General features: G+C 39.9%; 1 protein-coding gene across 1 annotated transcript in view; it reads right to left on the reverse strand.

Moving 5' to 3' along the window:
• The window catches only part of PIK3C2G (phosphatidylinositol-4-phosphate 3-kinase catalytic subunit type 2 gamma), a 209,587-nt gene extending 185,800 nt beyond the window's left edge, over positions 1-23,787 (reverse strand). The window contains exons 1-5 of the mRNA XM_071551366.1: positions 23,738-23,787; positions 18,712-19,458; positions 11,263-11,345; positions 7,147-7,304; positions 3,705-3,816 (exon numbers count right to left, since the gene is read on the reverse strand). Coding sequence (XP_071407467.1) covers positions 3,705-3,816; positions 7,147-7,304; positions 11,263-11,345; positions 18,712-19,371 — 1,013 coding nt within the window. The 5' untranslated portion in view covers positions 19,372-19,458; positions 23,738-23,787. The remainder of the gene's footprint in view (positions 1-3,704; positions 3,817-7,146; positions 7,305-11,262; positions 11,346-18,711; positions 19,459-23,737) is intronic.
• Between the last annotated feature and the right edge of the window lie 1,280 nt (positions 23,788-25,067).

The raw sequence follows: 25,067 nt of genomic DNA on the forward strand, positions 1-25,067 counted from the left end.
ATCTCTGAATGAGAAACTTAATCTGCACTGACAAGAGAAAATTAAGTTTATTTTTCACAAAGAACATATTCATCCAAAGGTACTTGCTTCTTATGATTCCAATCTGCATGATTATGTCTCTGCCCAGTGTATAATTAATAGATTAAACTTTGAGTGAAAACCAATTCTTATTTAGATTTCAATTCCCAGAGAATAGAATTAGTAAGGCAAAAATAATGTCATCAGAAAGGTCATAGACAAGCATGTGAGAAGAAATGATAAGCATTTACACTTTTCAGTTCCATGCTCCTGCTCACTGTGTTGCTTGAACTGCAAAGCAGTAAGGTAACTGTGCAAATTACACTGTGGTAGAATGTGTTTGGAACTTTAAATACTCTAATGTCTTGAAAAAAAGAATATTTATAAATAAAGCTTAAAAATATCCTTCTACTACATTCCTTTGCTGGATCTGCACTACTGGAATTTATTGCTAGCAGACAGATCAATAAAAAAATATAGTTTTTAAAAAAGTCCTCTATTTTTATGTATACTCAAGTGTTTTGTTTTGCCTAGCTTTTCCAGAATGCCCTGAGTTTGTGGCCTGTTCTTCTAAAGGCAAAAATAGCTAAATGGATGATTGATTCATTGGTGACACATGAGAAGGGTGGTTTTGGCTGCTGTTGGCATTAAGAGCCAGGAGTTATTTGACACAAGCTGCTCAATCCCAATTTAATTTACTTCTATATATCATCTTTCATGAAGAGCATCATAAAATCATTTTTAGGGATATCCATTTTAAATCTAAGGAAATGTAGTAAATTGTGAAAGCAGGATTTAAAGATGGATGTAGAAGGTTTGGATGATGGCATGATAAAGGAAAGAATTTTTAGAAATAGCAGATGGCCCTCCAAGAGATATAAGATGCTCATGAACAGGACAAGTGTAATAGAGAGCACATCCACAGCTAGGAAATCCAGAGAAGGAGGGTCTTTGGATACATATGAAAATCAGAAGCTTCTGTGAATAGTGGTAAAATTTGATGACAGAAATAATGGGGCTTAGTCCACTCTTCTTTCAAGGAATATGCATCTTTCAGATAAGATTCTACCTGCAGATGCACTTACACTTAACACCTGAAAAAGGAACTGCAGAAAATCAACTGAGGAACTAAGGTACATCTTAGGGTGGAGCAGGGAGAAGGTGCAAGGCGTCTACAGGCACTGAAAAGAAATACTTGAAAGCATAGAAAGAAGAAAGCCTACAGGTTGCAGCAAGGTCACGGTTTCCCACCAGTACACAAAGTGCACTTAAAGACTGGAAACCAAATGAGACATCAGATCAGAATTTCACAGATGGCTCTATTAATTACACATTGACCTGCAATCTATATGCAACCTGATATTTGGATATTTGAAATCTGATATTCTACTTGCGAGTCAGATGGGATGTGAGATCAAGGATCTCTCTGTAGGAAGGGAATAATGGATGATGAAATTTTCTGATGCCGAGTGCAATGATCATTAGCACACAAGTATTTTCTTCCCTATCTCATTCAAAACTAAATGGATTCCAGAAAACATCAAGTTTTTCAGGTGCTTCTGCAGGAGGCAGGATGAAGTGCTCATTAATACGGTCCAATAAAACAGTAGATGAAAGCTTTTGACAGATCTTCCCAAAGCTATCTGGTTCACTAAACCAGTCTGGTCTGAGAACAATTAACCATGTCACCATTTTGGCCTTTGTGGGTTTTTTGTTTGGTTTTTTTGTTTGTTTGTTTGTTTTGGGGGTTTTTTTGGTGTGTGTGTGTGTTTTTTTGTTTGTTTTTGTTTTTTTTTTTGTTCTGTTTTGTTTTGTTTTTTCTGGATTACAGTAAAGTAGGAGCAGCAGAGTATTTATTCCCTTTGCTGTCTCATAACTTGGGGAACTTCTACTGGAATTCATCCCTGAACCATTTCATAATACTCTTCTGGGGAAGCACTCTGCACAAGTATATCAAATCACTGTGCTAGCAACATTGGGAGGAAACCAATTTGCAGTTAAAGATGGCCCACACACAGGAAAAATTTCACCCTGAGGCAAGTCTGTAGGCCATGTTGAGTTACCCAAGGGATCCCCATGGTCTGAGGTTTCAAATTTCTGATACACAGCTTTGATGAAGAGGCAGAAGAGGGGGCTGAACTTAATGGTATAACAGAGTTGCAAGCTGCAGAAGCTGGAAGTGCAATTCAGTGCTTTCTGCATGACTGTGAAGGAGCAAAGCAAAAAACGTAGAGAACGTTATTGACCTTGTTTCACTGCTAATGAGACGTGCAGAGATTCTGCAAGTGCAGGAATTTAAACAGTCCACTACTGCTGCGTTCCTCCCAACAGTGAAAACACGACTCTTTACTTTTTACACATACTTACTGTACACTGCACTGAAACACACTGAGCTCACCCTCAATAACGGCTCATTATTTCCATTTTTTTAGCCATTACTTTGAAATGTGAAGAGTCTTGAAAATAACAATTAAAAAAAAAAAAGAAAAGGAAAAAGTGCCTGGCATTCTTCTGTAAATAACAGATCTTACGTATGACCTGGTTCTTTACTCAGTGGTTTTAGTGTTCTAATGTTTTACACAGCACTCTGCTGTCCCAGCTCCTGCTTTACAGAGGTTTGAACAAGGGAAGAGTGGGCTTAGAAGTGCTGAAGTCTCCATCTTTAGTTTTCAAACATAATTCACCATAAACATCTGAACCTTTGACCTGTGTGCCTGTGTTACAGTAGAAGCGTTCAAGTTGGATACAGAACAAAGCTAATTTACACAGTGTGACACTTGCTCTCACAACTATGTTAAAACCTTCATTAATCAAACTGACTTGCTCTAGGCTAGTTCAGGTAATTTTTACACTCTACTATAAATACGTCTCCTTCTAAAATTTTCCCTTTCGATTACAGACATAAGTTATTTCATCTAACATTTTTTACATCTCTAATAGATGAGCTGTGACTCCTGCCGTACCAGCTTAACATGTTACCACAGAGTACTGCCAAATTCTCCCCTTCTGCTGCAAGTCACCATCTCTACAGCATAGCTGACAAATGCTTGCACTTTAGATGCTTCAACACAGAATCTCCTCCCTTTTGCTGACAGCTGAATTTAAGATGCCAGAGGGCAAGAAAAAAGTATCTGAGCCCAGTAGTGCTTTCTACCACCACTTTCAGAGCTTACTTGAATTAATGTGAGTCAGAGGATTTACTTCCTTATTTGTAGACTACATACATTCAGAAACATCATATTTGCATGTATAATGTGTTTTTCTTTGACTTGCAGTCAGGATCAAAGTGCTGACTTCATTTGCTTTACTACTACGGCCACTGAACATGAAGAAAAACCACCTGCTATGCAGCTGCATAATATTGTTTCTCCTCTCTTTGGCTATTTCCCCCTTTGAGGATATGCTCATAACACCTCTAGGAGACAGAGGAAGTAGCAGCATCCTTGTATTACAGACGAGAAAGACCAGAAGGACAACGGAGTGAAAGGAATTATTAAAACCTGCACAGAGCTTGTGTGAAGGAACCAGGATGTTAATCCTTGCACTAGAGTACATCATCATCTCTGCAGGACACAAGAACCATGTTACAGGATCTTCAGAAACTATGCATGAAGTGTTTGTAATATAATACTCTAACTCTCCCTATGGTTCTGTTTACATGGACTGTGGTTTAATGAGATACTTACTTTTGTAAGAATTCATCAGATCCATAAACACTTAAAAAGTATTTCTCCTGGGCTGGGTATTGATTTTTGCAACGAAGGATCTCTACAATTAAGTCACGAGTGATACAGCCAGCTGTAAATAAAGATAGCAAGAAAAATTAATAGTAGCTTGCTAGAGAATTCCAGGCTAGAAACTTGAGCAAAGAAAATTAAATATTTATTTTTTGTAAGTCCTAACAACTGCTGCAGCCTAGCTCCACCAAGAGGAATTAAATCAAGACACACTTGATTTTATTGGTTTTTTTTAACTTTTCCTTCAAATATTTTACATGTCACAGACTCTATGCCCATTTAGAGGAAATTAGTGATTTGTTAGGTAGCTGGAATGAAGAAGAGATGAGAAACAGTCCCAAGAAGAAAGGAATAGACAAATGGCAATTTACTATTTTTTTTTCATTTTCCTGATGAACATCTTGGTACAGTTCCAATGTGCAAATATAGCCTGATGCAAAAGTTGACTCTGTGGCCATTCATGACACAAGAAGGTTTCAGAATTGTATATGGTATTGTTTCTTCCATGCACAGCTTTTTAGTCATAACGAAGCTGTAAATTAATAGCCAAATGCATTTTACATACATGTCATACATCAATATGATTTAATATATGTATAACCACATAATAATATATAAATTTATATAATTCCCATAAATTAAGAAGTTCTATGCCAGTTTGTACAATCCGCTGTTCAGAACCACTCCAGCATTTTGAGAATTATTTTCCAGAACTACTTCAGCTTTTTAAGCCATTTTTCAACACTTGCCAATACACTTCCTCTCTGTCCATTTTGAAAGAATTCATCAAACCCAAAAAGAATACCTGCATAATCTGGATAATGTCTAGTAAGTTTCATCTTTACAGGCATGCAGATCACAGTGAACCTGCACTGATCCTGCAAGTCTGGTATATCTTCCTCTAGCAGAGAAGAGATCTGACTCTTCAGTGAAAAGTCTTCATAAAATGCACAGGAATGGTTTAACAATGAAAAATAAAGCCTGGACTTCCTCCACAACTCTCAGAAAATCTCACTGGCTTTTCTGTTAACAGCTACTGACAAAGTAGAGTTTCCTTTCTGTTTTTCATTCGTGGTAGTTCTTGCTTCAAAATTAGTGCCCATAACAGCCCTTTCTAGAAGCTTGAAGTTAACTTTTGGATATATAAATGGAAACTACCTACAAATTCCTAGATAATAAAAATGTAAGCCAGTTTTGTGTGTTGACTAATTTACACTGGTCCCATTTCAGACACCAGGTTCAAACTGAGCCTAACCAACCAGTTTCATCAAGATTAACGATGTTCTGAATTACCCAATCGCCCACAGTAGCCAACAAATAGAAAAGAAAAGAATAGAAAAGAAAAGAAGTTGGGTTCAGAGATGCTACACTATTATTTTAGAACAAACCAAAAAACACAGCGTTGTTTTTGCAGGGAAGTTTAAGGGGATGTGATACTGAAAAAAACTTCAGAGAACAGCTGACATTTTTAGGGGAGGAGACTGTGATAGAAACAAAACTGAAATAAAACAAAGTTTTTTACCATAGCTAGCTTGCTTTTTGGATTGGTCATCCCCAGGGGAAAATAACCACATCAATGGATTCAAAAGCTCCTTCCAAAAATTTTCATTTTCTTTGCATTTGCTCTTTTCTTAATATTTAGCCTTCTGACAACTCACTGTTTTAAGCAAATCCTCATACTTGGTTTCACATGTAAATTGCAGTCCCTGTTTACTAAGTTTAAACACTCCAGAAAACAACCACTGAATCTTGAATTAAAATTGTAACATGCTCTTTTCTCAGGTCACTCCTTGGAAAAAATCTGAAACTTCTTGGTATTATTTTTACTCTGCAGACCCATTCTCCCTTCCTTTCTCTGCCAAAGGTTTTGTATAACTGAACAATTCTTTATATTAGATGGGGGAAAATGTGTACTCCTTCCTCCCGACTTAACCTTACTGCTCACTTAGTTTGCAAGCAAATTTGGAACAGAACTGTTTCTTACATTCCCCTTCAGTTTTAACTGTGCCTTCTAAAGAGATTTTGTAAATAAAGTTAAGCAGATTGAAAAGATGGAACAATCTGTAACATCACATGATAAAACATTTGCATGTAGTTAAGACTTTTGCATTATAGGGAACTTCAATATAAATCCCTTGCCTAGCTGACAGAAGTGCTGGAATTACTACCTTCTGGTCCAAGTGTCCCAAGATCTTTCATGGCACCCACAAAACATTGGTTTGAGACGATACAATTGACTACATTTCCAGGCTTTCCCATAACTCTGTAGATGCTCTCAAATCAAGCAAGCAAAGTTGTATGAACAAATTTGTAAGTTTTGGCTACCTTATTTATGAAGGTGTTTTGGGGTTTGGTTTTTTTTGGGTTTTTTGGTTTGGTTTTTTTTTTTTTTTTTAATATGTGTGACTGACATTCTGTAGAGCTTTGGATTTGTGGCTTTCAACCTGTCAAACAAACTAATACTCAGCCTGTTACAGCCAAATAATTCCTTGACAGCTGAAGAAATTATTCAGGGAAAAAAACAACAACAACAACAAAAAAAACAACAAAGAAACCTCAAGACTATTTTAATGAAGCAGCACAGGAATGGAGAGGGAAGCATTTATTGCATTTTTTTGCATATGTTGCAGAAGTAAAAATTATCAGAGCTGGAATTGAAAGTTCTCCCATTCATCACAGGTACAGGATGCACAGGAGCACTGACAGCTTCCCACAGTCACCAGTGACAGAATAATCGAGGCCGGGAAGAATCTCAGTAGGTCCATCTATTCCAGCCTCCTCCCCACCAAAAGGGGGCAACACTGAATTCAGATCAGCTTGCTCAGATTTTTGGCTTGTAAGACCCTTAAAACCTCCAAGGGTGCAGACTCCTCAATCTCCATAGGTGAAGTGCTCTAATTAGTAATTATTCTCCTTTATTCTTTCCACCTAGTTGGAATTCTTTCCACCTAGTTGGAATTCTTTCCACCTACTTGTACTTTCCCAGACCTGTGCACAACCTTGGACATGGAGGAGTTTCAGCACTGCAGATTGTTAAGTCTTACATTCAGAAATAGAATCAAGGCTGTGAAAAGTTCCACAACTATATAAGGACTACTCCTACACTTTAAATGAGATTAAACTCCTTCTAGATTAAAGTCTGAATAATGGAACTATCACAATTGATCCCAGTTGTAATTAAAGAAAGTATAGATCTACATATTATTAGCAGAGTATGATATTTAGCATGATCTTAATTTTACAGCAAATATACTGAACGTGCTTGAAAAAACTTGGACTCAAGACTCCCATAAGACTTGCTCTCCAAGTATCTTTCCAGACAACAAATGCATTTGGTTATCACCTCCACAGAACTGAGTTGTGGAAGGATATGGAAACCTCAATCACTTACCTTGTTGTGTAAGAAGTAGAGGACATGGTGAAAAATCTGTCCAAACACTGATTCTGAATTTTGTTCCACCAAGGATGTGGTCTGGGAATTTTGTTGTGACACTCCAGATTTTCCCAGTATTTGTCTTCAAGTCAGAAGCAGGATAGGCATTCCTGATTCTGGAAAGAACACATGAAGAAACTATGTCAAAATGGTTGTGCATTTTTGATCTCATTTAAGAACAAACCAAAAATTCTATGAGATACCTATAATAATAGCACATAGAGAGTTGTTGCAATTAAATTCTGTGGAAAGAAATTGTAGCAACTCAAACCATGTTTTCATATATTAGCAAGATAACTACATATCAGCACACATAACTACATCTTTTACTTTTAGGAAAACCACCAGTAAAATCTTCATGAACTTGACAGCATCACTGCTGAGCTTGACCTCAGTGAAACCAAAAGGAGTTTAAACAGAGATATCAGTGTACACTGAGCACAGTGGAAATAATGGTGCTCAAATATGTACTTAAATAACTGAGTTTTAAGATAAAGCTAACCAAGAGCACATAAACAGACAGCTGTGACTAGGGCAGATGCTCAAAATGAATACAGGAACGTGCTTCCTATGCAAAATCTTAAACAGTCTCTATTTTCACAACACTCTCAAATCCAGTCTGAAATCCTCATTACCAAAACCCTAGGTATTTATGTAAATGTCCACAGAACGCAGTAACAGTTACAGCCATTGAGTCTCTCTGATATACAATTACCTATAAAATATATTGCCCCTTCTTCTTTCAGTTACTACAGACTTGCAGAAACTAATTCCTCCTGAGGCATCATTTCCTAATGAACACTGGTCACAAGTATTATGTCTGTCATCTGAGACTCAATTTGCTTTACAAGCAAATACACTTTGCTGCTGCAGGTAAGGGTACATATTGTACCAGCTGAAGCTTTACATTTCACTATTTGGCCTGAATATTTAGGAGCTAAACTCAAACATCCTGTATTAAGCATACTGTGTTCTCTTTGGTTTGTTAGTTCAAGAAACATTTTGTAGCTTCTGAGTTGGTAGCACTTTATACCATCTCTGCTTACAGAGTATTTTGAACCATAGTTCTCTCACCAGAAGTCTTCATTACTGTTACCTCCTGCCTCAGAGCTGCTGCCATAGTCTCTTAAACAACCATATGAACTACTCTTGCATGCCATGCATTTCTACAGCATGAAAAGGAAAGTAAAGCCTAGGCTTCCAAAATTAATAATCCAGTAAAACAGCCCATTTCTTATAATGAAAATCCAGGGAGCATGATGTTTCAGTGGGGTAGAAGGAAATGAGGCTTGACAAGAAAACCTCCAGTACAAGGTAGATTTATGCTCATCATTAAAAACCATCACACTACAGAGGCTGTTTGGATGACCTGTGCAGCTGATGTCAGTCTATTTTCTTTGTGTGCAAGCTTTCCCCTATCACCAAATTCATTCTTGTAAGCTGTTTCTGTAACAAGGCCAAGGACTGAATAAGTGGAAACTTCACCACCCTTTCTCCAGCATCAAATTAACAGGCTATGGTACATACATGGAGCATGACTCACCTCCTCAACTTACTGGCAGCCACTTCAAAACTAAGTGAACCTCATATCCTTCCCTACCCACACACTGCTTATATTTTAGGATAATGTGGAGATGCAAAATTGCTTTTCATGCTTTGCAGTTAAAAATGCATTCAGTTTCAGAAAATGTTGCTCATTTATGGCCATCTACCACTTTCATGTGATTAAAGGGCTTCTGGCCTGAGCAGGTGGGCAAAGCATGCCCATTGCAAAATTTGGAAAGTTTAGGTCTCCCAAAGCATAACTTTCAAAGAAAATCTTGTGCTACTTGTTTTCTGTGCTGCAACAACTCAGTGTATATGGAAAGTACTAACATTTATAGGGATTTGCTGTTTCACAGCATTTTATAACATGATGTACTTCTCTGTGGTGCAGAGCACATCCTTGAAGACAGTGGGAAGTGGAGGAACTCTGCATTTTGCAGCATTGAACCCTGAGACTTTTGGCTTGGCATCTTCTGGTATCAAACTCACTTTAGGATGTACTCTGAAGCCACCCATGGATAAATCCTCACTACAGCTATGTTCATAATTGTGGAAGTAACCTGACAAAGTTATTTTGATGACTGATTTACAGTTATGTACAACCAAATATTTTAATTATAGACATCTACCTGTACAAGTATTACGTAGAGAGACATGATGAGTTTGTATCTGAGCTTCATGCTGGAGCTGGAAGTATGCATGACACAGAGTTTGAATTACATGTCTTACCTCTGACATATGAAACTGCCAGCAACTGAGATTCACTGGGGACTAGAAGAATGCCTATTTGGCAAGACTAAGTATGTAAGTTATTTGAAAATTTATGACAGTTTTGGTCTTTTGGTTGCAGTGACATTTTATGCTAAAAAATGTTTTTCTGTTTATTTGAGAGAAAAAAAAGAAAATAAGTACAACTTTTGCTTTTCAAGAGTATCTGCTCATGACGCACACAAAACAAGTTCCTGTAAATCAGCAATGGCTTGTTTCTATTTATCTTTTTAGCCCTATAAATAAACACATTTTTTCAAAAATCAATAGAAAGCTTTTCCTATAATTACAATCTCTAAATATTTAAAAAGTCTGAAAATCTAAGACAAAAGCTGTCATGTGGAATGTGCCTTCATGCACCTGATGATAGAATAATTGTGTTGGAGTTTAGCATGATGAACTGTGGAAAAGTAGAAAACTGAGATGTATGTGACTGAGTACGTTTTGAAGCTGACCATCCATCCCATACAAATAGATAATATATTCACTGTTAATTTCAGTGCAACATCAAACTAGGTTTTTTGTTTGTACCTTTTTTTCCCCTTTCTTTTAAGAGAACCAGGCTTGACTGACCTTGAATGAAATCAATTCATTAAAGTTATATAAAAAAAAAGTAGCACTCCATTTTTCAACTACTCTTTGGGGGGAAAAGCATGCATTTGTGCTAACAACTTAACTATCATCAGTGAGTAGCTACAAAGGAAAATGAATGTGCACAGATGGCCTAAAAACTTCTATTTCTCAATGTGCTTGGATTTCAACACAATTTCTTTTTCTGTAGAAGATTTAGAAAGTAAAAAAAAGTTCTATCCCATTAAGCCAGGCTATTAACTGTAATCGTAAATAATAATTAAAGGAGACTTTGTCACTTGCTAAGTCTCACTTTTCATAAAGACAGTAGGTAGCAATTCTGTTCTCAGTCAGTTCCTCCAATTCTTTTTCCTGCTCTGAGCTACACGAGCATTAGTATTGTCCAAGACAATGACAGAAAAAGGATCTCAAGTTTTATACACCGTAAGCCATCAACACTGAAGAGTTAAATGTACTTATCAGTGACAAAAGGAACAGTTAAGAGAGAAAATATTTTTTGAATTAACATTTCTTCATGTATTTTAAACTTTAAAGCAAAAGTAGAAGAGTTTCTTTATTTGAGTAGGTACTGGGATTATGGCACTGTTCAGGAATGTGGAGTGTGGTGAGTTCAGCTTTGGTGGATGCCAGGTGCCCACCAAGCTGCAGGGACAGGGGGAGAAAATAAGATGGGAAAAAAACCCTACTGGGTCAAGATAAGAGCAGTTTAATAAATCAAAAGCAAAGACTGCATATGGAAGCAAAGGAAAACAAAATATTTATCCTCTACTTCCCATCAGGAGGCAGTGTCCAACTACTTTCCAGGAAGAAGGGTTTTGGACAAATGTGGTCATAATGAATGTTGTTGTCATAAGGAACATCCCTTTGGTCAGTTTGTGTCAGCTCTCCTGGCTATGTCCCCTCCCAAGAATTTGCCCATTCTCAGCCTTCTGGTGAAGGGAGAATATTAAAGAGAGATCCTTGATACTGTGGGAACACTACTCAGCAGCAGCTAAAGCACTGGTGTATTATCCACACCTTTCTAGCTGTCAAGGCACAGTCCAGCACTATGAGGGTTTCTATGGGGACAATTAACTCCATCTCAGTCAGATCCCATACATAGGGATAATTAATTAAAATTAATAACTGAAATGCTATAGTTGGCTGAATAAAGTTTTTTTCATTACTTACTTCTCCACTGCATTGCAAAAATCAACAGTGTTTGCATTACTTCCTTGATTTGCTTCAACCAGCTGGATCGACCAACTTGCAGCCTAAAAATATCAAAAAGACACCAGAAGAAGCAGAGCTCAGTTATAGAGATATCAGAAGCAGGATTATGAGGCTAACCTTGCATTTCGTTCCATAAGAGCTCCCTTGCACACTTTATCATTTTCCCCTGACTTGATCGAGTTTCAAATAAACATAAATGACCCCTTTTTGGCTGCACTCTAAATGCTTTCAGAGAAAAAACACAAAGTCACAAAGCATCAGCTACCCTGTGTAACAACTGTTTTTCCCCTCCATGCAGAACATAGGGAATTATCATCATCATCATGGCTAGGCTTCGCGAACGAAGATTTGAGAAGGGCACTACCCACGCTTGCTGCAAGCGTGCTGGTGGCTAAAAAGGTGGAGAGGGGATAGGCAGGTCCGGTCACAAAAGGCACAGCGGAACGTCTCCCTAGGTGACACTGGGAAGGAACGGTTCTTTCTGCGTTGTCTTTTCTCCTCAAGACTGACTCTCCGTGCATTCTCAAAGGAAGCAGCAGCGTGGTGAATGGTGTGTCTCCATGAATCCCGATTGGAGGCCAGAGTGGACCACTGGTGGCAGTCAATATGGCCAAGGCTGAGGTGTTGTTTCAGGGAGTCCATGTATCTCCTCTTCGGGGCTCCTCTCTTGCGGCAGCTGGTGGCAAGTTCACCGTAGAGCACAATCTTCGGAAGGGGGTGATTCTCCATCCTGGAGACGTGCCCTGCCCAGCGTTGCTGCGTTCTCATTAGCATGGCCTCGACACTGCTGACCCCTGCCTGTTCAAGAACAGACACATTGGTCACGTAATCAGACCAGTGGATGTTTAGGATTGAACGGAGGCAGCGCTAATGGAAGCATTCGAGAAGCCGGAGGTGGTGGCGGTAGATGACCCAGGATTCAGACCCTTATAAAAGAGTAGACAGTACAATGGCTCTGTAGACACTAATCTTTGTACTTTTCTTCAGGTGTTTATAGGACCAGACTCTTTTATGGAGTTTTCTGAAGGCTCTATATGCCTTTGCCAGCCTGTTGCCTATCTCTTTGTCAATCTTACCATCAGAGGAAATGATACTTCCCAGATAGGTGAACTGCTGGACTGACTTAAGCTCTGAATTGCCTATGGTGATGTGAGGATTATGGAAGACTTCTTGAGGTGCAGGTTCATAGAGAACTTCCGTCTTCAGGCTGACTTCCAGCCCCAAAAGCTCAGCAGCCTCTGCAAAGCAGGATGTTAAGTGCTGCAGACTTGCTTCTGTGTGAGCAACGAGGGTGGCATCGTCAGCAAAAAGCAGCTCACGGACAAGGTGATTCAGGGTCTTGGTGTGGGCCTTCAGTCGCCTTAGGTTGAAGAAGCTTCCATCGGTACGATATCGGATGTAGATGCCATTTTCTTAACTGAGGTCTGCTGTGGCTCTTTGGAGCATCATGCTGAAGAAGATTGTGAATAGAGTTGGTGCAAGAATGCAACCTTGTTTCACACCATTGGTTATTGGAAAGGGCTCAGAGAGTGCATCGCTATATCTGACTTGTCCACGCTGATCCTCATGTAGCAGGATGATCATTTTGAGGAACTTGGGGGGACATCCTAAACGTTCCAAGATCTGCCACAGGCCTTTTCTGCTCACAGTGTCGAAAGCTTTGGTGAGGTCAATGAAGGTTACATAGAGACCTTTGTTCTGTTCCCTACACTTCTCTTGCAGTTGTCTGAGAACAAACACCATGTCTGTGGTGCTCCTATTGGCTCTGAAACCACACTGACTTTCAGGTAGAAGATCTTCTGCAATAGTGGGTACTAATCTGTTCAGAAGTATTCTTGCAAGGATTTTACCAGCAATGGAGAGCAAAGTAATACCTCGGTAATTTGAGCAGTCTGATTTTTCTCCTTTCTTCTTGTACAGGGTGATAATGAGTGCATCACGGAGATCTGGTGGTAGTTCCCCTTGTTCCCAGCAACGCACAACAAGCTCATGGAATTTGGCATGGAGTGCCTGACCTCCATGCTTCCAGATTTCAGGTGGAATTCCATCAACCCCAGCTGCCTTGCCAGGTTTCATCTGTTGTATGGCCTTGAGTATCTCTCCCATAGTAGGGGCTGCATCCAATTCATGTTTCACCAGTTGTTGTGTAATGTGCTGAATTGCTGAGCCTTGGACTACACGGTTGGCACTGAAGAGAGTCTGAAAGTGCTCAGACCATCGGTTCAGGATGGAGGTTTTATCTGTTAGAAGCAGGTGACCACCTGCACTGAGTAGGGGGCTTTGAACCTGGTGTGTGGGTCCGTACACTGGTTTCAGGGCCTCATAGAATCCTCTTTGGTCACCCAAATCTGTGCATAGTTGTGTCTTTTCTGCTAGGTCGAGCCACCATTTGTTCTGGATGTCTCGAAGTTTCTGTTGGAGCTTGCTGCATGCAAGACGAAAGGCGACCTTTTTTATATGGCAAGATGGCTGAGCAAGGTGTGCTTGGTGAGCAGTTCTCTTCTTCTTCAGCAATTCCTGGATCTCTTGATTGTTCTCATCAAACCAGTCTTTGTTTTTCTTGGAGGAGAACCCTAGGGACTCTTCAGAGGACTGCAGGATGCAACTTTTAATATGTTGCCAAAGCGCTTCAGGAGAGGGATCTATGGGATTATCTTTAAGTCTAGTTTGAAGGTTTCCCTGAAAGCTGTCTCTCACTGTGGCTGTTTGAAGATTGCTGACTTGGAGCCTCCGCCTTGGAATGCTGCCTCTCTTAGGTTTGGGCTTGAAGTGGAGATTAAGGTTGCAGTGCACAAGGCGGTGGTCTGTTTGACATTCTGCACTCGGCATCACTCGAGTATGATGGACATCACTGACATTTCTCTGTTCTACTAAGATATAGTCAATGAGGTGCCAGTGCTTGGATCAAGGATGCATCCAGGTTGTCTTCAGGCTGTCTTTCTTTTGAAAGATAGTGTTGGTGATGGTGAGCTGTCATTCTGCGCAAAACTCTAGCAGGAGGCGTCCGTTGTCGCTGCAGTTTCCAACGCCATGCTTGCCCAGGACTCCTTTCCAGGCTTCAGAATTCTTACCTACTCTGGCGTTGAAGTCACCAAGGACTATGAACTTATCATCTGCAGGAACATTTTGGGTGAGGCGGCACAGGCCTGTGTAGAATTTGTCTTTTTCCGCTGGGTCATCTTGGAGAGTTGGGGTATATACGCTAAAAAGAACAACATGTTGCTTGTTGTGTAGAGGGAGGCGTAAGGACATAATGCAATCGGAATGACCTGTCGGCAGATTTTCAAGTTTGGAGGCAATGGAGTTTTTAATCATGAAGCCAACTCCTGAAAGGTGTCTTTCCGTTTTGGGTTTGCCTGACCAGTAGAGTGTGTAGCCAGCACCATGTTCTTTAAGGCTGCCTTCCTCATGAAGACGAACTTCACTGAGAGCAGCAATGTCAATGTTGAGCCGTGACAGTTTGTGGGCAATTAGAGAAGAACGACGCTCAGGACGTCCACTATCCCCAGTATCAAGCATGGATCTGATGTTCCAACATGCGAGTGTTAGTTTGAGCACACCTTTGCAGGCAGGTGTATGCTTTTGAAATCTCTTTGTTTTTGTTTGACCGCATGGAAGATGCCAGTTGGCCGCGGTTATCCAACCGGGTGTGGAGATGAGCTTTGTTTTGGCCACCTTTGCTAGGCCCCTCTCCGTGTGGAGCAAGCAGTGCTGTCCCTAGAAAAGGCTGCTTGGTCATTCAGGATGCTGTCGCAAGAGACTGTCATCTCTGGGGTCAAGTTTCTAATGACCCATATCCTGAACCGCCTGCATGCAGGGTTGGGTCTGCGGCTTCCAGCTGCTTCCTATCACCTGCCGTTTTTGACCCTCACCTGTCACTACAGGGCTTTGCAATGTGGGTGAACCCTTCAAGCCTGTGCAATGGATTTTTTAGGTGAGGCACAGCGTGCGCAGAACTGGCCCCACCCTTTACTCCTAAGGTTCATCTGCCACGGCCTAGCGAGCTTGGACAGTGACAGCGAATACCTCAGGACGTAGATTTGGTTAGAGTATCCTTCTCGTAGATGAATGGCCTTACAGGGCTAAACGAGCTCCATCTGCCCGGGTTTGGGGTTGGAGTTGTCCTTCTCCTAGGGTGGTTGCCAGATGGCTAGCAAGCCCATCCTGCCCGTGGACACTCTTTGTCTGACCCTTCAGCTGAGACCTGTCTGGCATGGGAGACCCTACCGGTGGCACAAACCACCTCCAGCATAGCTCTCAACCTCATGAGGGCACGCAAGCTTCTCCCCCGCGACAAGGGGGTGTCCCTGGAGAAGATAAGGAATTATAATGCTTTCAAAAAAAATCACCCAGTGTCAGAACACAAATAACTTTAAATGCAGAAGATATATGTTGAGTGTACAAAAGGGAGACAGGGCAAACTGAAGCTTATCCTGCAGTGTATTTTAATCCTTATTTTGTCTCCCTCTGGCCTGGCAGGAAGCTAAGGATTCCCTCAAACTCCATTAACCTATCAGGGTAGTCCCTAAGACTGATAACAGGAAGCTGGTGTATTCTGTTGAACATGAAAAATCCCCAGATACTTTCTGTGAACTTGGGGAGCAGAGGTCTGAGCCAGTATTTTAGGTCAGAGCACCCCTTTGTCTGTTTGCTATATACCCTTCAGACAGAACATTACCTCCAGGAAAGAACTTAATACTATTATATCTGCAAACCCACTCTTCTGTTGTAGGTAGAGACATACACCAGGCTTAACTGTGTAAGAGCTTTTAAACCCCTGCAGGAAGAGAAGCAACTAATAACATTTCCCAGAGGAGGAAACTGAGACAGAGCAAAAGATTTATAAATTTATCAATAATTTATATACAAATTTATAATCATATCACAACATAAAATGTGAGATTCTTTTTGGCTGGACAAGAAAGTGCAATAGGCACATATCTGAAAGGTAGAATATGGAGAGAATATGGTAGAATATGGAGAGAACTGATGACAACAGGGATGAAGTAACAGATTACATCCCTTCATGGCTGGAATCTATCTTTTTCAATTCATAGATTTCTCACATTATGCAAATCGAGTCACCTGAACCACCCTTCCCAAATATGAACACTGTGTATTTCTCCTTTCTGGAGCACCCAAAAGAAAATCATAAAGTTTGGTCTGATGATTGGACTTGGATGAAGAAGTGAGTCTTGTTAGTAACTCTGCAAACATTAGCTTCTAAGATTAGGTTCTAAATATCATAGATGGAACAGCTAAATCTATTAGATATTTTTAGGTTTTCCAACTTTCTTTCAAAAAATAGCATTTCCATTCACTGGGATATTACGAAGAAGTTTCCCTTACTATTTTTTAACATCTGACCTGGTGATGACAAGGCCAGAGAAAATCAATGTTACCTTTATTACAGTGGACTTATTTTAATTAGCACATATTAAATAAAGCCTAGAGCTATACAATTACATCCAAGAGCTAAGGATCAGAATGACAGTATGATTTCAGCAATGTGAATGTTTTATCTTGCCTACCTATGATCTATCTCAACTCTATTCTCCATGTTTTGATACTCTCCATTTCCCTCTTCATTCTTGGTTCTCATCTCCTACTATTTGGATGCATCATTCACTCATCCTGGACCTCACAAATCCAACCTGTGCTCATTCTTCTTTTTGCTGTGGTGTTCCACTTTTCCAATGACTATGACAGTCCTACTTGGCATCATCTCTGTCATCATGCATCATTTTTCCAAAACTCCCAGCCCAGTGGCAATGAGTTATTACTTTACAGGCTTTTTTTACTTTTCCCTCTCTCAACTTTCTTTCACTTTTATTTTCCCTTATCATCTTGAGGTTCAGCTGTCATCCCCTTGCCTTGGCTCTCTTTCCATCCCGACATGGCTCTTTCTCCCTGAAGGAATTCCTGTGACCACACTGATTTTTATGCTACAAATCAATTTTCTCCTCTCTCCCATTTCTTCCTCTCCTCACTAAACAGCTCAACTACTTCCCTGACTTAATCAAATCCTCTCACACATTTGAATGTAGTCGCCCTTGACTCACTCCTCCCTTCTCTTCCCTCCCCTATAATTCTCTCCTCCTTCATCACAGAAGCGTTTGTGCCTATTTCTTATATGCCTGCTTCCTGTAGCACCTCTTCTTCCCATACCACAATTTAATCTCCTCCTGCTCATTTGTATCCCACTATTTTCTACTTTTCTCACGAGAGGGCCCGTTCTTTTCATCATGATGTCAGCATGCTTTAGTTTTTTATTATAAGTAAAAAGCAACAACAGCCTTTTGTCTCTCCATCTACTCATCCCATCCTCTTTTCTATTCACCACTGAAATTCCAAAATGCAGTGCACAGGATTAGTCTTAAGAGTTCCTGTCCTCAGATATATTTCCCCCTGCTGCCTCCCCATCTGTCTGGGCCTGCAAATGTTTACTTCTATGGTTCTCCCTATTCACAGACATAGAAAAAAGTCAATCAAGTGTCTCTTCCCCTTTGCTTTAAGATACTGTGATCATTGGGAGTTAAAAGCAGAAGGCGAACCTAAACTGGCTTTTAATATTCATGGTGCAGAGGTATCCTGTAGGCTATTTCAGGATTCCTATAATGATTCAGAATGCTAAGAAGGACCAGAGGAAAGGGAGGATTTATCATTTTCTTTTTTCTTCTCTATGTCAGGATTTTGAAAGAAAGAAAATGAGGACAGATATAACATCAGAGAGAGTCATGGGAGTCCCATAAGACATGGTTGTTAAAAAGGGCAAAAATCACAAATAGGGCTATGAACACCTGATGGAAGAGGAACAAGTTAAAGGATTTGCCTTAAAAAGATAGCTATAAGTGTGTGTCATAGGATCCAGCTTCCACAGTTATAGTAGATGTGTGTATTTTTAGAAAAAAATTATATATGCACATGTAAGTGCAGGCAGAACATGGTGAAAGATATGGTGTGTTTCATCTTGCAGGATCAGAATATGTCAGCCAAAGTAGACACAGAGACAACAATCTGGTGCAACAACAACAAAAAAACCAAAATAGATTCAGCATAATGTATTGTTATTTTGAATCTCAGGTTTCATGTCAGACCATAAAGATTTGTCATCTCTTTCAAGCACATCTTACTCTACACTTCTGCGCTTATCCTTCTGTGGTAGTTTTATGGTTCAGTGAGCCAAAAAATGAGCCCACTGGAGCATTCTAGACCATAATCTAGATTCTCTTCTGGTGCAAAATACTTTTGTTTCCCCCGAGGCATAAATGTTTTATTTTTCATAAGGTCTTTAAATTAAGTGCTTCTAATCCATGTTGCAACAGTGTGAGTGAATACACAAAGTGCAAGGACACAAAAAAGAACAAAAAACTTTTAAGGACCATTAATATAAGAAAATTTCAGTACCTCTCTGTCATGTCCAGAGTCACAGGGCCAGGTAGGTCCGATGTTGCATCTTCTGGAAGTGTTGGTTAAACAAGCTTCCCCATTTCCACTTTCAGCTCTCAAACCTTGTCCAAAGGGATAGTTGTCTAAGAAAACAGTACATTGAGCACCTACATTGTCAAAGCCTATTGGAAAACCCAGACTTGTGTTGCCTCTTTCCACATCTGAACCAAAAACATTTGTGACTGAGTTTACGTTACTGTCCCCATAGAGTTCTCTCTCTTGGCTGTAGGGGTAGGGATCCACCAGAGAGATGTTTCTGTAATCAGATAGCAAAGAAGATCTGAAGCCAACCGTGGGTGACACTGTGCTATGCTCCCAGTGAGAAATTGAATTTCTAGGGTAAAGTTCTCCATAACCAACTAGAGGCTGACCATAAAAGTGCTGGCCATGCACATTCTGACCAAAGATGTCTGGTGGGAAGAAAATTTCTTCATGATCATGTGAATGTGATGAACCATAAAAAAAAAATTCATTACTGACTTCATCAGCTATTCTATCAAATCCTAGAGGGATCTCTCCATCAGAAGCAGAATGGTACACTGGGTAAGATTCTTGGCCCCCAGGCTGTCCTTTATGGAATTTGCCATGTGAGAAAGGTCCCCTCCCAAAGTGTGCCATGGCTGATTCTTCTCTTCAGTCTTCAGGGAAGTCTCATAACAGTTCCAAGGTCAAGCAAGCAATGCTTAGAATTGGAGCTACATATCACTGAAACGAAGCACAAAACAAAAGTTAAACCACAAAATAACTAGTATAATGAAAGTAGTACACTGCTTTGGTCATTTTTGCTTTAGAGTTTTCTCAACAAGGTGGAAATATTTTCTTCATGTGGAGCTTGAATACTCTTCTGCCTGATTCTTATCTCCAGACATACTTTTATTATTATTATTGTCATTGCTATTATTAAAAATAATAACAAAAAAAGACAAATTACAACTATTGTTATTATTATCCTTGACTCCTAAGTAATAGCAATAAGATGCCTAAAAAAATTGATCTAAATATTGGGATACTAATTCTGACAAATATTAATGAAAATCACCATTTTTTCCATACCTTTACACTTGGATAGCTCACAATGCAGGAATATAAAAGAAGCAGTTAGGAAAACTTCATATTAATGGCCGTCAGTTTCATTCCCATCTTCCCTTGTTTTGTTCCTCAAATTTCTTCATATTCTACCATTTTATCTCAGTGTAATCAGGTGAAGAAAGTTAAGTCATAGAACACAGAAGACATGAACCTCTAATTAATATTCAAAATGCTCCACCCCAAAAGCTGAGATAGGGCATATAGAAAGGGGGGAAAAAAGGTAAATAAATCAATTTCAGTTTTTTCTGTTACTTTCTTTTCTAAAACAGATTTATCCTCAAAGCCTGAGGCCGTATCTTCTTGAATAAATTAGCAGGCAAGGGCATGAGCTTCTGCAGCAGCTTCCCATCGTTCCTGCTGTTACTAGCAAACTTCCTGACCTAATTTTGGCACTTGCCAAATACTCCTCTGGTTCAGATGGGCAGCATATACTGGAAACTGCTGTCAGTAAGCATGAGGGTATTTGTATTTTTTTTTTTTAGGAAGAGAGTTTAGTTCTACAACCACAATATATTCTGGGCCACTGGCCCTCAAGGCCTTGGCCTGTTTCATTACTGATACAGATGTAGCCTAAAAAACACAAATGACATAGAACAGCAATACTACATACAGCACACTGTTGTGCTGAAGTACTTTATCCCATAATGAAATAGAAACATCTGATTTAATAATTCAATGAAAAATGTATTCCCCAGCATGAAAAGAAAAAGCTATTGAGATAAAAATTGTGCTCAGAAATTGCTAAAGCTTAGCTCCACAAATAGCTTTTCCATTATGTCTCCAAGATACTGTGTTAGTTCAGATAATAGCACCTCACAATGAAAATCTATGTTACAACAGAACATATACACATAATTTTATTTATTATTGTTTCATTTTAAGTCAAACTCTAGATGGCATAAGCTTCTGTCAGCCACAGTGGGGAATGAACAGTGAAATGAAAACTTTAATAGGTTGAAATGAAATCTCCAACTTAGAGGCTGAACTACTCTTTCAAGAACTCAACTTTGCAATTCCATGTGTTGCGTGCTTTGGTTTGCTTTAACAGTGTTGGGGAAAAAAAGCATTTATGAAATTACATTAAGCCAGATAACCAAAATGACACATATTACTTCGATTTGTGATCTAAACTTCAATTAGAGCCTTTGCAACTTTCCCTCCAAGTGAATTCTAAATTTCACTATGTTTTTAGATAAAGATGACACCATTTTTTCAGACAAAAAATTAATAAGCATAGCAACAGGAATTATTTGTATGAAACTATCCTCGTTCACAACTTCCTGTTTCTGATTTCTACAGCAGGTAACTAAAAGAAGGAAAATAAGAAAGGATAGAGCCATTAAATGAAGAAGTACAAGGTCTTTGATTATTTTTTTAACCCATCCCAAAAACTGAAATATTTAATGAAAAATACAAGATAAAAATAACAATATCTCTCTCCAGCCCAATCTTCATCCAAAAAGCTTGGCCACCTGGACAACTATAATTGAGGCACAGAAAATACAATACCTTTTACACCTTTTCAAGTCTTTCTAAAATATTTTATTTACATTTCAAACAAATACTGTTCATGATGATATATAAATGCCTAACAAATACCCTTGCTCATTCACCCCTAAGGCTTTACCTACACCTCTGCAACAGACAAATATTCACACACACAGAGCCCACCTCCATCCTTCTCTGTATCAATGCTTATCCCCTGCATGCTCCATACTGTCCAGGAGAATTACTGCTTTCCCAGTGGTCTTCAAAAGCACCCAGCTTAGCTACAGTACCAAAGGCTGCTCTGTGTACTCTGCCCCACTGTTCTCCTCGCTGGGCTGGGAAGTCTGTATGAACAATGGGCAGACTGCACAACTGGTTCCCTCTCCCTGCCTGGACCAGGGCAGGGGAAGGTCCTGGCAGGGAGCACACACTCGTACAGCACTGTTTGTAGCATCATATCTCTTTCATGTAGGTTTGTATTTAAAACTATCCATCTAGACTGGAAACTTAACCTGCCATGGTGTATATCTCAGTGGTTTGTCTTACTTGCTAGTTCAGTTGGAACGATGCTCTGTATTTGGGCCAACTCCTGATCCTTTTCCAAGCAACATACAAAGTTCAGGAAATGTTTTGGTTCTTTGCCAGTCACTATTACACCATTTGAATAATGAAAAGTGCATTGATAAAGCTGAATTTTCAAAAATACCTCATGAAGAAAAACTGAAATGCATTAAAAGATACCAAAACACCTAAGCTTTTACATTAATTTTGTCTTGTGGTTTCTGAATTCACATTTTGAAGGGATTGGCTTTTTCCTCCTGCAGCTATAAACCCTCCTTTTGCTTTTAAATGACAGCTGTGTTTTCACATAATCACGTGGTTTTGGGATCCGGGGTTTTGAGGGAGAAACCCAACAAGTATTCTAAAACATTCATTACAAATCAAGAGGCTTGAGAGCATCATGCAATGCTCACAACATGTAACTGCCATCCAAGAACATGACAACACTTCCCAGACTTCAGCATGCACATGCATTCCAGTGTGAAAGCTTGGCGCACTGCGGGCTCACTTTTCCCTTTTCCCACAGCCCAGGAGATGACTGGGCCACTTGTTAAGTGATAAGAATATCTACTGCAACTTCTTACCTGAAACACATAATTTGTTAGAAGAATATTCAGACTCCTGTGTTTCCCTGTTCACAGACACATTTAGATGACCTATGTGCTTTCACTATCAAAGGGGGGTAACTTTTTCGTCAGAAGCTTTTCTTCCTGTTTAACCGGTTTACCATGCTGATGAGTCTTTCCCAAGTCTTCCTTCAGGGAAAATTCAAACAGCAGTAACAATAAAATGGTAACACTTCATCTGTTCCCTTTCTTAATTTGGGAACCCAACCACTTTTATTTTTTATTTTTTTTTAAACATGGTGGTAGGTGATCTCATTTGCAGTACAAGTTTCAAACATGCTTAACATAACAACTTCACTAAGGGAAGACTTGGCTTTTAGGAAGACTTCTGCACCAGCACAGGATTCAAAAACTTTATCTTCACACAACTTCCATCCATCTGTGATAGTGGCACGTGCTCTGAGAGGAGGTCCCAGCTCCACTCACAGGATGCACGGACCTTGGATGGCAGGGAAGCCCTCTGGCTTTGGCTCGTCAGTACACAGAGCTGGAACAGTCTAATGAGAGAAGACTCTCCCTTATGTTGGGATATTTCTCAGGGACCAGTGAGGACTTGACCCCCACAAAGGGCCTGCTGGAGAGCTGGAGTAAACACAGCACTGGTCACGTACAACTTCCTAGACCTAGAGGAGTCCAACACCCTCCATAAAAGGGCGCAGCAGAGGCTGCTCCAGGCACAACACACAGTGAGTTCCCTCAGGACCATCTGCCTTCACACTTTATACCATTCCTTAAAAAGGTATAAATTGCTTCACTCAGTTGGCTATCCAGAATTCAAATAAAATCCTATCCTTAGTCTGCTCAAAGGTTGTAACAGGCAAGAAAATACTATCAAAAACAGTGAGGAAGTAAGTATAAAACCCCCAGTATTTCAGTTATATAAAGCCATGCAGTAAGACAGAACAGATCAGGACAAAGCATTTAAAGTTAATAATTAATATATCTTATATCTGATAAACTGAAGTAATAACTTGATAAAGCTTTACAGGAAATACTCTGCCCTTCAAAGTATAAAAGCAGTCAATGATGTCATTGCGATTTAAAAGCAGATAGACAAGGACAAAACTTATTTCAGCTGGTAAAAGGTGAAGCATTTTTGTCATATATTCTCCAAACCTTAAAATGTCAACTTGCTCCACAAACTATTTGGTGGCATTTGTGCTGTACTGTAGTCATTTCCAGTGATTACTGTGAAGTGATCCTGAGAAAGAGGAACATACCGGTTTTAGGAGCTGCCATTTCAGAGTTTATGGCAGTGCGATGCTGTTTCATCTCACAGTGATTGGACACAGTAAAAGGAGGAGGATCAAGAAAACAGGAAATAGGCATGGGAAGAGCTCATATTCCCAAGCACAGAAGGCAATACGGATAATACAAACTGAGCTGGGACTCACCCACCTCTCCCCACGGTGATTTCCAGGAGAAGGCTATGACAGTTTTTCTTGGGGAATTCTGAATATTTTCAAAGTTTATTTATTAGGCTTTTAAAGTGGCTGCTATTTTTCTGTTTTCTGCTTCCCATTAAAGGAACAGGCAGGAGTAGGCAGGAAACTGCTGAGTCACTTTCTATCCTAATTCCTCCCAGAACTGCCAAGAATTGTCTCCTCCTCTTTTGCTGGCGTGTGGGACAAAATCTCTAGAGACAAAGAAAACTGGATACTCCCTGGGATATTTCCTTCTGTTAGACACTCTCGCTGCTCCACCCACCGACAGGAGCACACATCTCACTCACTGGATTTGATTTAGCTATGACTGTGCTTGTACCAGCCAAGTACAAGCACATAATACCTCTATACACCCCAAGATGAAATACAGCATCTTCAGCAGGCTTTTGCTCTCAGCGTTGCTTCACACGCAGCTTGGAGCTTTCCCAAGTAGCACCCTTGCATTTGAAGCCTGGAGTCTTCGAGCAATAGGGCTTGCAAAAGGATTGCAGCAAAGTTTTAGCAATCCGTGGGGATGGAAACCTGGCTAAACAGAGAACCAGTGAGGAAACTGCTCCATTTCATAACAGATCCATCCTTCTGTGTTACTATTCTCCAGTGCCACCTACTGTCACTTCTCCAAAACTGTGAGGCAGGGGACAGATAATACTGTGTTGAGCACAGTGGCAATTAAGCTTTATGTCTGGCTACAGAGGGAATGTCATCGTATCTATCACCATCACTGACTAATATGGCCCCTGTCAGAAGGCTGTTCTTTATGGGAAACTCATGATTGCTGAGGTCCTCCTTGATGCAGGTGTGGTAATACTTCCAGTTCAGTGCATAAAAGTGCTGCTGCACCAACATGATGACAAGTTATCAGCAAGACTACACAGACACAACAGCTTTTTGCCATGTGCTGGTGAAAAAAAATGCCAAGATTTTGTTATTTAAGCAGCAGATGAAAAACAATTCTGTTTTTTTTAAAAAAAAGGTGTTGTACTTTAGGCCCTTATTTCTTTCTCACTTACAAGCTTCATCAAGCAGTAGTTGTACCCCTTTAGTAAAACTGAGCAGAGTAGATGCAGCTGAGCAAAGAAAATAAAAGTTGCAACAAAAAATACAG

Source organism: Pithys albifrons, chromosome 3 (assembly GCF_047495875.1).
Source record: "Pithys albifrons albifrons isolate INPA30051 chromosome 3, PitAlb_v1, whole genome shotgun sequence".
NCBI classification, from domain to species: Eukaryota; Metazoa; Chordata; class Aves; order Passeriformes; family Thamnophilidae; genus Pithys; species Pithys albifrons.